Source organism: Trematomus bernacchii, unplaced genomic scaffold, assembly GCF_902827165.1.
Source record: "Trematomus bernacchii unplaced genomic scaffold, fTreBer1.1, whole genome shotgun sequence".
NCBI lineage: Eukaryota > Metazoa > Chordata > Actinopteri > Perciformes > Nototheniidae > Trematomus > Trematomus bernacchii.
In genome coordinates this window covers 1016312-1033632 of record NW_022987942.1, presented here as the reverse complement: position 1 = coordinate 1033632, position 17321 = coordinate 1016312, and the positions used below count along the sequence as shown (strand labels likewise).

Genomic DNA, 17321 nt, shown 5'->3' with positions numbered 1-17321 from the left:
CGCGTACCGAAGGCGTCCCGACTTTTACGTCAGCTACGTCGCCTGCGTCGGCTACGCCGCCCGCCTACGCCGCCCGCCTACGAACACACCGCAAATACTTCAGTCGACGAGTGGCAATAACTGTCCTTACCAGCAGGCAGCGGTAGTGTGAACAGCCAATCAGAGTGATTGCTTGGGCCGACTTTCTCTGACCTCCCGCGGGAGGTGTGAAAAGGTGCCGTAAAGAGACGACGGTGCGGGACACACCAACCTGAGTAGGGCGCCGAGAATGCCTGACGGCCTCTGACTCCCAAAATTGGTGTGTAGCCAGCTTTAGACCACGCCAGACAGAAGCAGAGTCGTTTGCTATAGTTTAAACTTTAATATGATCCTATCCGTGACATATGGATCTTAACAAATATCCGCTATATCAGATACCTGTACTGTAGATCTATCAGCTGTTTTCCAGTGTGGCAGCTTTTTAATCATTGCTCCCCCTGGTGGATCCATGATCCATTGCAGCTGGTTTCATTATAATTTAATTTATTTATCAAGGGGGCGTATCAAGTCATGCGGGGGGTTTTCCTTTCAGCGAGGGCCGACCCTGTGCCGATCACGGCCCCACTACGGTAGGGGCGTCCGAAATGAAGTGCTACATCTGTAAATGAACAAACTTTTCAGAAGGTCGAAATATCTGTATTATAAATCCTGTTTTGATTGGTCTTATCTAATATTATACTATTTTGAGATACAGGATTATTGATTTTCATGAATTCAGGGGCGCCGCCAGGGATTTTGGGACCCATGAAAAGATAATCACATTGGTTACTTAAACATTTTTTTCTTAATGTTCTACAATTGTTTGGGCCCCTGTCAGTCACGGGCCCTTAGAATCGTTCTAACTTTTCACCCCCTTACGGCGCCCCTAGTGGGGGGCATAGTTTATGGGCGCTGTACGCAATATAGGCGTAGTTCTGTTAAGATAATATAATAAGATGTACTTTGTTGATTCCAACTCAGTTTAATGGTCCCCTATCATACTGTTTTACATCAATATATTATAGGTCTCAGATATATACAAAACATGTCTCTGAAGTGTTTGGCTCGAAATACTAAACAGATCATGCATTGTAGCATCCCGTAAACCCCTCTGTTTCAGCCCTGTTTCAAAAGTGCTGATTCTCTGTCTGTTACTTTAGATGAAAATAAGGAGCCACTCCCCACGCCCCTCTGAGAGATATTTGGTTAAAAATAACACAATGGTGCTAGGAGGAGATTCAGGTGATAAGGTGGTGGGTGATTGGCTAATGGTTACACAAGCCAAAAAATCGTTATGACATCATAAAGTGGCCAAAATCTGATCAGCTCATTTTCAGACAGGTTTTTATATAAATGGACACAGAGGGGACACATGTTTATGTATAAAAGACATGAAAAAGTGGATTTTGCATAATAGGTGACCTTTAAAATGTGTGCAGATACAGCTGAATAGTACCAAACAGGAAATACGTGGCGCTGTCGGGTGCTGACCAATCACGAAGCGTAATTTCTTGACTGGCAGCAAAACAACCAATCACAGCAGTGCTTCTCCGGCTGGCTCTGTCCAATCACAAACAAGAAGTGTTCTCCCTAAAGGAATACCCTTTCCGTCATTTCTGAAATGCTGTGGTGTTTTGTGAAATGCTGTAGCGTTTTGTGAAATGCTGTAGTGTTTTGTGAAATGTTGTTTTGACTTGCACTTCAGGGCCACCGTAGGAGAAGGATATATTAAACAAATATATAGAGAGTTGTTTTTGGGCTGGGCCTTGGTCCAACCATTTATTTAGTCTTGTTTTGAATTGTGTTTTTCACATTTTTTCCTTTCCCTGCTACCTCTCCTTGCTATTTCCTTTTCCATGGTGTGTTGGTATGTTAATCATTTCTAATAATAATGAGTGATAAATAAAAAGTAAATGAATTGCAATGAATGACTTAGTAAATACAAGATAGCAATAACAAATACATGCAAGAAAGTAAGCATGTACACAATCTGAGTACTTCTCCCATCTCTGATAATATCTGACTCTTAAACCTATAAACATAGGATAACATATGATATTTTTCACATGATTGCTTTGTTTATGATGAACGATAATTGGGTAGTCGTGTATCTGTTGAATCTCTGCTTCACAGGATGGATAGGATCATCATAGAACATACAGAGGAGTTAACCTGTCTTTCTCTGTGTCTCAAGTATACACACATAAAATGAGGTTAAAGCAACCAGGATTTCTAAAGACACTCATGTCATAGTCCCTGACCCTAACCCATGTGCAGGTCTGTGTGCAGAAGGTGGGACCAACACACTGTGGCTCTCAGCAGCAGAGTGGACATGTGGAGCCCCCTGTTGGAACATGAAGGAAACAGTGAGTGAAGATAAGATGAGCCTTATTTATTTATATAATTCAGTTTTCACTCTGGTTTTATATTGTTTTTAATACCAGAAAAAAGTGTAATCAGTAACTTAATCTGAGAATCAAAATATAAAAGTGAACCGGATTACTTTTCCTGATTACTAACCTGTATCATTCTGTATTCTAAAATGTAATGTTACATTGTAATCCTTCTCGTAATCATTTAAAAAATAAAAAAGGGGGGCTTTTTTATTTTTTAAATGTAACAGCAATCTGATAATGCATTTTTATGTGACTGTCAGAGAATACAGTTACTTTTGTTTTTGTATCCTGATTGCTTATCCCATTTCTTGTATTTCAAACCTGAACAATATAAGGCAAATAACCATCGATACAAAAATATGTGTAGATACTTTCAGGACATGATTTGAAAAACCCCATGACGATTATGCTTGAAACTTTATATCCTGAACTCTGCCTCTGTCCTGTAAGGTTCTACTTATCTACTTCATTTATCATGTCTTTCATTCCCTTACATTTCTAATTTCTCTTTCTCATAGAAATAGTAACATGATACACATTTTGAGCTAGATCGTGGTAAAACCTGTTTAAAATAAACTAAGTGAAGGCCCACCTCAGCCTCACTGAGCATTCTGGGATTCACAGACGGTCAGGATCATGTAGCACAAAGAACAACATTTTGTATTCATATTTATATTTTATTTCTTCTTTCATTCCACCAAATTAGTTACAATAATCTGGGCATCATTTAAAAGATTAATTCACATTTTTGTACATCAGCTGGGCAACATTTGCAGTAAATGTTTAAATAAACGTCTTCATAAAATATGGGCCGGTCTATATTCTGCTGTAATAACATGTCATCACACATCCCCCTGCTTCCTATGGACTGTAAGCACTGTTGTGATGTCATATTGAGTTAACATTGGGCATCCTTGTCAAAGTTAACATGCCTTTATAAATGCTTTATCAACAGTCCTTAAACAGAGGGCTGTGACATCTGGATGGAAGACATAAGAAGCACTTATTCAGAGGCTGATTTAGAGGGTCAGTGTGTACAAAACACCGAACCAGACTCATTATGTGTCATTCATTTGCAAATGTGTACACTGTTCTTTAAATATGTCGATAAAAGATCCCACACTTTAAATATTCACGAACCTGAGCCCTCCAACTCTCTGAACATGATTCAAGAAAAGATTAAGAATAATTGATAGAGATCAAAGTAACCCCCCCAGTCTGTCCTGGTGAGAGGAACCACCCTGAGGGAGCTGAGGGCCATGATGTCAGCAGAGAGGCTGTACAGTGGGGGGGCTGCTGATGTTGACAGATCCTGACCTGTGACATCACTCGCATGACTTAAATAAATCCTGGGAAGAGGTACTGCAGCAGGAGGACGACCCCCACCACCATGAGGCCGCAGCAGAACAGCACCAGCCAGATAGGAAAAGATCCTGGAGGTTATGGAAAACAGACAATAAGGTCAGTAGGTCAGAGGTCATGAATCATGGCTGCTCATTGGACGTCGATGCAGGACTCACTTCGGTTGGGGACGGTGTGTATCTGGCAGCGGCTGTCCACGGCGACACTCAGCATGGCCGTTTCATTATTCCCTTTGATGTCTTTGCCTTTCAGCGAGTCAGGCAGGAAGGCCAGATCTGTCACCACAATGCCGTGAGACTCCTGCACGTAATACAGCTTCTACACACACACACACACACACACACAGACAGACAGACAGACAGACAGAGGGAGGGAGCACAGGTGAGCGTCACACAGAAGGCTTGGTATACCTGACTTTAAGATGTGTGTATGCACTGTGTTTACCTGCAGGGAGAAAGCGATGTAGATAGCCACTGATCCTGTTACAGTTCCAAGGCCGAGAAATGTTCCGGAGTCACTGTCAAACAAACGGTTCAAGTTCAAATGTGAGCTGGAAGTTAAAGAGGATTTCATCCTAAAAAAGTCTGATTAACCTTTCCAAACAAAATGACACTTTAAAGCAGTGGTTCTCAACTGGTGGGGGACCCGTTTCGAGTGGGTCGCGATGTTGGAGTGAAGAAAATAAAAATAATATCTTTTTTTTTTTTTTGGAAAAAAGTCTATCTTTTATTTTGAAGGCCCGATTTTCTAACAATCTGCATGCAGTAGGCGTTGGAATGGAAGTACCGGAGACCATACACGGTTTTGAAAACTTCTGTCACGTAGTGATCATCTTCTCAATAAAACATCTTTGCTGATGTTTTTTCTAGTCTTCTGGCCAATCAGAATCAAGATTGTTGCCGGAAGTCCCCACGGAGAATAACTTTGCAGTATAACTATTCTTTATACATCCATGGGTACAACTTCAGATAAAAATGAACACTTAATGAAATATGACCCCCGGTTTGATGACTGACAGGTCACAGAACAATGGGAGCTACCTACCCTTACCCACAATTTAAAGTAATTCACACAGACTATCTCCTCTTTGCTCTTCTCTCTGTGTGGAGCAGCAAGCTGTCAGAACAAAGTGAAAAACAAACAATGGCATAACATATTATTAATATGTCGGGTAGTAATAGATATATTTATTTTCTTCTCAGAGTGTACCAGAATGCGTAGTTTATATGAGAATCCCCCCAGACCCCCCTTATGGGGTTGGGTTTTCAGCGTGTGTGCCTTTTTATAATACAGTTCAGCTTCGATTCCATCATCAAACCTTTTTTAAAAGCATACTTTAGTTCTGTGAAGTGATATATGCACTGTACTTCACTTTAATTAATAATGTAAGCTGTAATATTACAGCACGATTTTTTGTTGAATAGATTTGAGTCGGTCAAATTTTGGGTCGCGATTTATTGACAAAGGAAAAAGTGGGTCCCGAGGCCTGACCAGTTGAGAACCACTGCTTTAAAGTATAGTAGATTACACCATCCTTCCCATAGTGTCCAATTAAAAAGACTTCAGCTAGAAATAACATTCCTCACTTTCCGACTCAGGTAAACACTCTAGATCAGAAATCTACCTGCCCTTAGGGGACTATACCAGTGGGTTTTGCTAAATTAACCCAATAAATCCAATAAACAAATAGAAATAGAGGACATATTGTGCATTTTCAGGGTCAATATTTGTATTTTGTGCAAACTCTATGTTAGGAGAGTAATCAAACGAGTCCAATGGAGGTGTTTTAGGCAGGGGGGGGGGGGGGGGGGGGGGGGGGGGGAGGAAACACAGACCTATATAACACACTACAGGAAAGGGGAAACCCCAAAAATAATAGGGCCTCTTTAAAGAATGTCATTTTAGAGTAGATAGTAGATTTTGTTGGTGTGTGAATGCTAACCTTTTGCTAAGTGCCATAACAAACAAATAAATGCCAAGATGACATTGAACACAAATTGTGGCAGGCGACTTATTAATAATAAGAACCATAATTCTAGTGACTGAGTCGTGTCTGTACACCTCTCAGCTCATGTGAACATGTTTCAATAAGTCCATAAACCCATCAGTCACCTGACTGCCAGACTGGAGATGACCTCAGAGCCGCAGGGGGCCGTCAGCATGGGCAGGAAGCTCTTTCCGTCCCACTTGGTGAGGTAGCAGGGGGGGGGTTTTCTGTCCCGTTTGTGGGGGATCTGCACGGTGTAAAGCCTCAGGGCGTCTTTTTGGTCTTCTACCTTTCCAAACCTGAAATACATCAGAACACAATCATGTATAGTCACTGTCAAATCCTTCTGATGGATATGCCCAGAACAGCTGGGATGCTCTTTAATAGATTTTGTACCTGCATGCCATGTATCGATAAGACTTCTCTGCTATTTGAGGCGTGGTCTCCAGCCAGTTGAGACCCATGGCCAGCTGACTGCCGCTCCACACGCTGCAGGAGAAGTCTCTGCCCACGGTCACCAGGTGCTGCGGCACAACACAAACAATAACACTGTTATTATCGTTATTTGGGTAGGGCTCAGCTCATCGGCAGTGCCAGTCTTTATTGGATATTAAACATCAAAATAGTGTCACCTTGTTCCCTGGACTCATATCCAAGTCTTCAATCTCCCCCTCATGTGCTTTGAAGTCATACTTCTTCTTCAGGGATGGAAACTTCAGAAGGACAGACGGACAGAGTCAACACATCGATGCAAATGTCCAGGAGGGGGGTTACATTTTAATTATAAATTGAAAATGGTTTCAAATGGGCTTTCAATATTGATCATAGAAAACAAAAGCAGGGTAACTTTTATTCTCAACTTACTTTCCTTGCATGTAAGAAAGAAAAAAAACACAATGCATCTTGCTTAGATATACCAGGTATCACACTTGATAGCATGTAGCTAATGTGAAAATGTAAATGACAGTTGTATATCTTAACAATTCTATATATTATGATTCATAAATCATACTGTTACTCAAAATATATTTGTTAGAAATACTCACAATATTCAAAAGCTATAAATGGCTCCAATTCTTATTTAGTATAATTGCATTGTTTATATTTGCCTGTTAGTGGCGTCCGCCTGTAGAAAGAAACCCAGTGAAGACACTAGTGGTGACAGAATGTGGGCAGTGTTTACCTCCCAGACCCGTATGTGTCCGTCGGAGCCCCCCGTCAGCAGCAGGCTCAGGTCGGGGCTGAAGCGGACCACCTTCTGGAGGGGGTCCTTGGGGTTCAGGTCTGACTGCACCTCAGCCAGCGGAGTCACAGAGATGTGGGACGTCTCGTCCTTCGTGTCCGACTTGTCTCCAGATGCTGCCGCCTCATCCTGTCCTCTTCTGTCTCCTTTCCCCCCCCGTCGCCGGGCCTTCCCCTCGCTGTTCCCTGCTGCACAGTTTATTAAATACAACAAGTCAGGTCGATTTTGTTTTTCAGGTCTTTTATACGTTACCTCTTTGCTTTGGTGGCAAAGAAATTCTTACTTTATTCAAACAGTTTTTATCTTATCATTACTCTTTGTACAGAAGAAAAACAGCATGTGTCTCAATGGAATATTAATGGATAATCTGTTCATTTACAAGGCAGATGTATTTACTCACAATCTTGGCCTTACTTTTAATGTTAGGACTGTATTCGCCCCTGCAGTTGTGTGATTATATTGGATATGTTTCACCTTACTGAATGTCCCTTTTTGCTACTGCTGAAACCTAATTAGCCCATTTAATGTCACCTTAGATACTATAACTGTACTCATAGTTCTGAGAAACTCCCTCTGGTGGGAACACAGGGATTTTAGCCTTTACAGACCATTTACATGCACCAAAACCTATATTACACACTACAGGAAATGGAAAACCAAAAAAGCATAACAGGGCCTCTTTAAAAATAAATGCTGTATGGCAAAATGAAGATGCACACATTTGTGATTGCCATCAACAAATAAAAAAAGTTGAACAAACATAATGCATGATATTATGTAGCATGCTTTTTGATGTATGTGGTATACGGGTTATATTTCTGACCGTAGTCCTCACCCTGCTTGGCCGCAGCGCTGTCCTCCTCTCTCTGCGAGCTGTGTCTGAACCTCATCAGGCTGCAGCTGCCGTCCTGCCCCGCAGCGATCACCCCGTCTCCCACCGCAAGGTTCATGGTGGCACGGGTGTCCGTGTCGTGAGCGTGGAGCAGGCTGGCGCTGTACTGCTGCTCTCCAACCAGCTGCAGATCCAGGAAGTGCTGGAAGAAAAATCAAGAGTTAATACTGCAAACTCTCGCAACGTCATCCAGATTTCTAAACACACACTCAGAATAACATGTTACAGTGTTGACACTTAAATGTTACTTGTGTGTTAAAAATGTACTGTATACTTATGCAAGTTACAGAACATGCATAAAATACATATTTTGTTACGTCTACAAGAAAAACGTTTTGTGAGTAATTTCAGCTTCATTTGATAGTTGTAAGGTGTATATAAGTGTTATACTACTATTTTATTATTTACTTGGTTATTAGTTTACACAGTCACCGGGGGAACTGGTCAGTGTGGCTTGTATCCGCCACAATGTGGTTGAAGAAATACTCAAAACCTTTACTTAAAGGTGGGGTAGGTAAGTTTGAGAAACCGGCTCGAGATACACTTTTTGTTATATTCCATGGAATGCTCTTAACATCCCGATAGCAATGAATATCTTAAGTGCTTTGACAAAAAATCCATAAAAAAATGTCATCTGTGGAAGCCGTAATACTGTAAAAAGCACGACCAATCATTTTAGCCGGCCCGGCTAAAATAACTGGATGGCCTACCTGCCTGTCAGCCTTCCATCTGTGCACAAACTTATCTCGTGCCCTCATTGGTCATGTGCGCGTTCGTGTGTGTTGGAGGAGGGGCTCTGTAAGGAAGTGGCAGATTTTTTCCGGTTGTGTATTTTCAAATTCTAGCGATCTCGAGCCGGTTTCTCAAAATTACCTACCCTACCTTTAAGTAAAAGTAGTAATACTACAGTGTAGAAATAATCTGTTACAAGTACAAATCCTGCATTCAAAATTGTACGTACGCACAAAGTATTTAGAATCCAAATGTACTAAAAGTATTCCTTATGCAGAATATCTCTGGATTAATGTGATCATCCTTATATTTTTGCAGCTGGTAAAGGAGGACTAAATTTACTTGGTTACTTTCCAACACAAGTTGAGTGTGTGACTGCTTGATGAAAACCTGGTAATATACAGTCAAACTAAGAAAATAGTTATAATGATATAGAGAGTAATTATTTATTCATGTGTATTAATTGTATCTTTTTGTCATTTGTAATTATTGATAGAAAGCTGTTTGTTAACTCTTACGCAGCGTCCACACGGCAGCGTGCGTTGAAGCTTGCCGGCGGGCGTGTCTGAAACTCGACCAACAACCAATCACATGAATCTCCCGCCCCGGACACACAAGCACGTGGTTTGATTGGCTAGAGCTTGTACTGGCATATGGTTTGATTGGCTGACGCTTCCGCCGAAGCTTCAAAAGTTGAACATTGCTCAACTTTTGAAGCAAGCAAAGCGAAGCAACGCTCCCACAATGCAGTTCGGCAAAGCGTGACGTCACCCCATTCAAAGTGAATGGGCAGAAGCGTTGAAGCTTCAACGCACGCCACCGTGTGGACGGGCCGCTATTGAGTTGAGCTTTGCTACAGAAAGCAGTCATTAGGAGTGTAACTCAAATAGCTGTTTTATTTTACAGTGAATTCAGTGTGACTGAGACCTGGCTTGTTTGCCCAAGGTCAATCTTTGAAATGACATCTCAACGGTTGATGTTGTTCATTGGAGCAAACTGTCAGCAGTTAGTCAACCGCCCAAAACATAAATACACCAGACTGTGCAGAGTTATCTGAGGAGTTTAAAAAGGGCCGTTATGAACTGTGCAAAGACATAGTCAAGAGAAGAGGAAAAAGCCCTTTACACTAATCAATACAATTTAAGAAAAACCTCTAGGGGGGTCCGGGGGTATGCCCCCCTGGGAAGATTTGTTTTAACATTTTAAAGTAAAATGCTTCAAACTGGTGCACTTTGAGCACACAATTACTAGAGACCTGATCTAGGGGTACAACTCTAAACACCCATCTGAAAAAGATCGGTTTCATTTTAATAATCAATAAGTATATGAACATAACCTACCATAGCCAATAACAAATAAATGTAACTTATTTGATTTTTGTTGTTCATTTATATCTTATTTTACCTTAACATTTATTTATTCATGCATATTTTTGTATCTCTCCAACTTTAAACAATATTTTTGGTTTACTGTCCTATAGTATACATTGGAATGATTTCAAACCTGTTTTTATTTATCCTAATAATTATAAAGGAGTGCCTTGGAAATATGCGTTTACATAATTTGTAAACACATTTGTTTGAGACCCACTGAGATGACTTAGACTAAAATGAACTATCTAAACACTCAGAGAGTCCTTTACCTCACTGAGCCTCTCAGTCTGACAGGAGAGCTCTCCTCCACCCTGGTTGTAGAAACATCTACTTCTTATATCCGTTAGCACAGCTAGCACCAGATTCTAATAACAACAGCGCCGGTATCGGTGCGCCCTCTCTCTCTCTCTCCCTCGCTCACTCTCTCGCTACCACGCTCGCACTTTGGCTGTGAGCTGCGGGCGCCTGATAAGCCAACATCCCCCACTTTCATCACTTACAGCGCCCATCGTACAGGGCAAATGAAAAGTGTAACCGGGGTGAAAAGGGTGTTACATTTACTTAATTATGAATGTTGTTACATCAAGGCCAAAAATGAGGATGAGCGCCAATGGTCAAAAATGTTTTTTCCCCTCCCAGAGCTACCAGCGCAGCGCCCCCCAGATCTGGCGCCCTAGGCGACCGCCTATGTCTCCTATGCCAAAAATTGGCCCTGCCAGTACATACAGTGGCAATGTCTCAAGATTTAGCAAAAATACACCTTTATTGAGCATACAGTAACACAAATACTACAAATCCACATAACAAACAATCAAAAAGGAAACTTATTGTTATTTTAATAAAATAAAAAAAAGTAAAAAATAAAAAGTGTATATAGGGGAAACACTGCAGTTGAACCACCTAAACTTGACCCTCAGTACTTACCATAGCATTCTTAATGCCCGTCTTGGAAGCCCCGCCTCCTCCTGCTGTGATCACCAGCCCTGTTTTGGGGTCCACTTTAATGGTGTATAAGGGAAAGGGGGCTCTGTACAGATCTGGCACCCTCCTCCTACCCATTGTTGCTGTGCACGTCACTCACACTTCTTCATAAAACTGCTGCATTCAAGCACACCTGCAGGAAGACAGAGTGTTAGTTAATCATGTGTCCTCCATCTACTGGGGCGGAGAGTGCTTCACCTCTGGAACAGCAAGCTTCAGGTTTATTACGGAGGCCTACAGTGGGGTTTACAACACAACACTATCGTAGAACTGTTCCATACACATTTCAAGTCATTATGAATCCATAAAATATTAGCTAGAGGAAACAAGATGATGGTTCCTGAACGAAGGAATCAATGAAGCCGAGTTTGTGTTAAATCAACATGTAGGCTAAATGCAAGAGCAATAGATCCAAGCAAGGCATGTGCAAAACGCACGAGGTGGGTCTTTTGCAATTTCAAAAAATGTGAATAATTCTTCAATCGACAACAAATGAATTTAGAAAAAAAAATGCAACAGTTTTATAAAAAATGAATATAAATATAATATAATTAGTTACAGCCCTAGTCTAGTGTAAAATAATGCAATGAGAGTTGAACCCGAGTAGTGAGACTTGGAGTTTGTGGGGATCAAAATGAATCAGATGGGTGATCCCCAATATTGATATCACAATATGTGGTTTATAAATGGAGGAGTACAAGTCAGCTGTTTAGTTGAGGGTGGTCCCACTGATGTGTTATGAAAAGTCACACTGGAACAGCTGATATTCTGCATTCGGAAACCTGATCCATACTGGAGTTTTTGAGGCTGATTTATATTAAGAGTTCATACTTCTATAATAATTCATAATCAGATTAAATGCTTTGAATAAACTCATAACCAAGATAAATATGTGACTTTTGTGTTGCACTGCATTAGCTTCTGCTTGACCTGATCAACTGGGAGAATATTCCTAATCCTATGACATTCTGTAACCATTAATGTTAATCAGGGAGTAAACAACAATAAATGCCTTTGCAAGAGAATGTAAGATAGGAATAAGGTTACGTGATTTAAATGACACGTCTTATTTTGATTTGTTGCATCTCTTTGCTTTTGCTTTATGTTGTGCAGCTTTCCTCATCGAGCTATGATGCATATGAGCTAATTGTAGTGCTCAGCAGATAACATAACAAACACTGTCAACACCATAGGGTAAATAAGAATTTAACACTATAAATATAAAAGCATTTGTTTTCCACAATAACGTAAAAAAGCGTAATGACAACCGTTAAATGTGTCAACTACGATGTAAATACCGTTTAGCTGTACACTAAGCTACTGGCTGCTATTAGCTCCTGCCGGTGGTTGATAAAGAGTCCCCTACCTGTGCAATAGGCTCGGTTCGTCTTCCTTTGTTATCAGACAGCTAACATAGCACCCAACTGTTGGATTTCATATTGGTCTGTCAATGTTAAAGGCTTGTGAAGAAGAGGAATATCAAGAGGTTCTGGCTACATGCTACCTCCACTCAACAGCCACTTCCTGACCTACACGTCAGCAGCGTGCGGTGCGTTCTGACGTCACCACAACATTGCAAAAGTTGTATTCTTCTTCTGTGGTGTTTAACGGCAGCTGGGATCTTTTATGTTGCGTTGCTGCCATCTTCTGGAAGTAATCCATCACTGCAGCCTCTCCATTTAGATCAGGGGTGTCCAAAACATTTTCACTGAGGGCCGCATACAGACAAATATACTAAGGGCCACTCAGGTCAGGTATTATTTCGCCTCATAAGTCAAGTTAAAAGTTAGCAAAATCAATCAAATGCAGGTAAATAATTCTTGATAATTGAATATGCTTAAAAAATCAGCCTACATCACAGCTTTCCAATAACGTTTAATTTATTTAGTTACAAAAAGTGTTGGCAGCTCATTCTTTAAAACAGAAGCTGGTGCTTCAAAGCCCCGTATAAAGGGGAGAATACGCAGAAATAGAAACGGTATATTTCTAACTTGTCATGCAAACTAAGATTTGTTAGAAAATGTTTTCAACTTTAATTGACTGAATGTATGTGATGCTTATTAAAACTGACATATGTTGAATACTGTATAATATATTTAACATTATATTTAAGAAGTATAATATAAGACAAGCACAAGTTTCATGTGTGGGACATATTCCATTATACTTTTAGAATTCGCTGCGGGCCGATAAAGAAATTACCATGGGCTGCAGTTGGCCACCTGATCGTATGGGAACCCCTGAGTTAGATCCTATTTCCAAAGCGGTGTCTCTCAAAAAAGTCAAACAACTATATATATTTATTTTTATTTCACTCTACTCCTGAAGCTTTTTATTGATGTTTCTGTTAACTTAATTTTTGTTACCATCACTTATCTTTCTGCCCCATAATACTGTAGGTATTGAACTATTGCTTAAAACATTTATTAAGCCAATACAACTTTTTTGATACTTGTACTTTACTTGAGTATTGAGTACAATGTTATGCTACTTTGCACTTCTACTCCACTACAATTCAGAGGTAAATAGTTAACTTTTACTCCACTACATTTATTTAATACCTTTAGTTACTTTACAGATTTGGATTAATGATGTGAAATATAATCAACTCTTAAATCAGACTTTAGTTCCAGTAAATTCACAAGCTACCCTGCAGTATACAAAGTTATTAAAACTAGCTGCACCTTTACCAGCTTTGATAACACTTTAATGATCAATAATTATTATCAAAACACATCATATTACTCTGAAATAGACCAATCTGCATAATGAGTCATATTCATTTTGGGACTTTAAGGATATTTTGATTTAAATACTTTTCTACTTGTACTTGAGTTACATCTCCAAAACAGTTAAGCATGAATTCCTAATCTTAGAAATGGTAATCATACACAAGGGTCACTTCAACATAATCGAATGGCCTTCAGCAATGGATGGAATTTAATCATGGAGACTTAAAGTGAATTTGTGAGACCTAATGCTCAGATTGTTTCAAAACAGAGGCCCAATCCCAAACCACTCCCTCGACCCACCCCTCCGTGACGGGTGAACTCCGTCTGTAGCCACACTCGTAGCTCAACGAGGCTCCCTCCTGTCAGATGGAGGGAGTAAATACAGCAGCAAGCTTTGGAACAAACTCCCCTCTCTCCAGCAGAAACAGCAAATGCCGTAACTGTATGTAACAACGGTTTGAAATCAGCATCTCTTAGACAAAAAATGTAAATTAATAACTCAAATAAAACTCCAAACATCTTTCATTGTGTTACTTTTTCTGTAAAGCTCTTTTAGTTTTAAACCTGATGTTTATAAGCTTCTTAGTTTTTGCAACAGTCTGTAAATATACACAACTTTATAATAAAATGCACACATTTACCTTTTTCTAGACTAACCACAGGTATGATCCTAAGTGAAAAACATATGAGGTTATCATGAGGTTGTTAACATCGCAGTTTATCAATGGATGTTAGCTGGAACTACTTTTTAACAGCGTGTTTCCTGACGGACACACACAGCGTGACTCCGGTCAGGTAGAGACCGGTCTCAAGTCAGCACCGCTGCAGACCATGGATGTATAATAACTGCAGACTCGCTGTTTGAGGGCTTGATAGCCCACTACTCCACTCCCCCTCCACACCGCTCCACACTAGAGATGGCAAATCCGGATCCTTTTACGGACTCAGGGTCTTCTGAGTCAGTCATTGAAGAGATCCGGATCATACGAGTCATTTGAGTCATATGAGTCAGCATCACCAAGACCGTAGAAATCCTATCGGTGAAACCGAAAAGTTGTTGCATTTCACGAGCATATTATTATTCCATATATTTTGAATATATATATATATATATATATATGTAATATCTGCATGTATATTTTCTATTTCGACATGTATATTTTATATTTTATTTTATTTTTCTTTCTATTCTTGTATATTTTGTAGTTTTGTTTTATTGTAAAATGCCTTATGCTGCTGTAACAACAACAATTTCCCAATTTGGGATCAATAAAGTACTATCTATCTATCTATTAAACTGACGTTATATTAACCTCCGCTACACAGTGTATTTTGCTTTAATAAAAAATGTTGATCACAAAAAAAAGGGTTATTTTGCGATTTGGCAAATCTGAGTCTGCTGTTGACTCGTGCATGAGGACGAGTCTGCTGGATCTCTGGCTCTGCTGCTATATGGTTACGGCTCCGAGTCCGCACGAGTCTGCTCTGCTGTGTGTTGCAGAACAGTGAGTCAGGATTTGCGAATCTGAGTCTGCTGTTGACTCGTGCATGAGGACGAGTCTGCTGGATCTCTGGCTCTGCTGCTATATACGGCTCCGAGTCCGCTCTGCTGTGTGTTGCACAGTGAGTCAGGATTTGCGAATCTGAGTCTGCTGTTGACTCGTGCATGAGGACGAGTCTGCTGGATCTCTGGATCTGCTGCTATATGGTTACGGCTCCGAGTCCGCACGAGTCTGCTCTGCTGTGTGTTGCACAGCGAGTCAGGATTTGCGAATCTGCGAATCTGCGAGTCTGCGAGTCTGCTGTTGATAGCGCGGGAGCCGGGTGCTGGAGGAGGGGCTATGCTCGTGCACATGACGAGTATGGATCTCTGGATCTGCTATGCTATAGAGTGGCGAAGTCCCTCCCACTTACTTCCGGGGTATGGGACCTTATTTCGGAAAAATTATGCATTGAAGTCAATGGGGAGAGAAAACTTATCTTTCGATCCCGTTTGAATTGTGCCATGAATTACACATATGATGTTTGTCAATCTTAAAAAATCATTTCCATGTCAAAAAAGTCACAGTTTGTCGTAAAACTGTTGAAATATAAGACTATGAAAAATACGTAACTAGAAAGACTACAAATCCCAGAGTCGCGTAAGTGATGTCACAATTGTTTACCTCCACCATTCAGATACCTAAGATCAGCGCAATATAGATATAATCTATCTATATGGCGCTGGCTAAGATAAGATAACTTTAACAAGATGCCTGTGTGCTTAGTACCAGGTTGTTATTATACCAGCAATGGCTCTTGCTCGTTCTTTTGCTTCCCGTCTGATGAAACGACCAGGAGTGGCTTGATCAAGTTAGCTACCTAGCTAGTAGCTAGCACGTTAGTTAGCATTACAGCCTTGTCATTTTTATTAGCCTTAACATGAAGTAACATTAAGTAACCCAAAATGTTAAACAGTAAGAGTAGTAGTCATATTTCGTGAACCCTTTGAATAGTACTGTCACCGGTGTGATCATTCTATAATACACCATTTAATTCCGGGGGAGAAATGCTAACGCTAACGTTAGCATCGGCGATCTTTTCTACTTCATGCTATCTGCACAAATGGTTGACATTAAACATTAAAACGACCAGGCAGTTCAGAGAGAATCAAAGGAAGGCAGGCAGGCAGCTTTGCATGACATTCTTCAGGACGTGTTTCATTGTGGTGATAGTCAATCGTTTGTTGACATGACAGTAGTGACGGCCATCTTGGTGACGTGTGTGGTTGACCAGAGATGTAGTTCATTTAGCGTTTCACACAAACAAATGTGTTACTTCACAGTTTTACGACACATTTTTTTTTTTTTGACTTGCAAAATTATCTTTTAAATTGACAAACATCATATGTGTAATTCGTGGCACAATTCAAACGGGATCGAAAGATAATCTTTCTCTCTCCATTGACTTCAATGCATAACTTTTCCGAAATAAGGTCCCATGGGGCTCAACCGGAAGGGGAGGGACTTCGCCACTCTATTACGGTTAGGAGCCGTCGGCTCCTCCGAGTCCCCACGAGTCTGCAGGAAGTTTCACTGATCCGCGTCCCCTCCCCTGAGCCAAACGATAACTTCTGGCAGGCAGCTATCCTGTATACTTGCTAAAGGGTAGGCAGATGGACTGGGGTACGTTGTAATGTGATTTTACATGTTATAAAGAGAGTAGCGAGTGACGCAATTTATAGTTTTAATTTGTACGTCACACCAAGTGTGGGACTCAAGGACTCGGGTTAATGGAGAGGGGAGACTCGTCACGACCAGCTCATTTCTAGGATCCGGGTTAATGATCCGGATGAATCAGGACTCGCCCATCTCTACTCCACACTCGTTGGTTTGGAACAGCACTTAATGTGGCGGACCCTCCGCGCGAACGCGCAAACGGAGGGGTCGTGTGTAGGGGTAGGGTGTAGGGGGCGGTTTGGGATTGGGCCAGACTGAGTCCATTCTCCAGGAGCCATTTTTATTTTTTTTTAAAACCAGTTTGCAGTGAGACCTGGGGCCTCATTTATAACGCCTTGGGTAGGATTGACGTGGGAAAGTTGCTTACGTAGTACAAAGCAAAAAAAT

General features: G+C 40.8%; 1 protein-coding gene across 1 annotated transcript; it reads right to left on the bottom strand.

The window, feature by feature from the left end:
- Positions 1–3070: 3070 nt before the first annotated feature.
- preb (prolactin regulatory element binding) lies at positions 3071–12539 on the bottom strand. The gene is made up of 10 exons (XM_034115642.1): positions 12351–12539; positions 10928–11117; positions 7842–8040; positions 6947–7194; positions 6396–6476; positions 6160–6287; positions 5889–6062; positions 4221–4293; positions 3935–4094; positions 3071–3847 (listed from the first exon to the last, which is right to left on the bottom strand). The coding sequence occupies exons 2-10, from the start codon at positions 11060–11062 to the stop codon at positions 3753–3755; spliced, it is 1293 nt and encodes a 430-aa protein (XP_033971533.1). The 5' UTR covers positions 11063–11117; positions 12351–12539; the 3' UTR covers positions 3071–3752.
- Between the last annotated feature and the right edge of the window lie 4782 nt (positions 12540–17321).

Coding starts and splice junctions, on each gene's coding strand:
- preb (XM_034115642.1), bottom strand. CDS start 11,062: ATGGGTAGGAGGAGGGTGCCAGATCTGTACAGAGCCCCCTTTCCCTTA. Junction 6,477..6,946: donor GACACATACGGGTCTGGGAG/GTAAACACTGCC, acceptor GTCCTTCTGAAG/TTTCCATCCCTGAAGAAGAA. Junction 6,288..6,395: donor ATATGAGTCCAGGGAACAAG/GTGACACTATTT, acceptor GTTGTGCCGCAG/CACCTGGTGACCGTGGGCAG.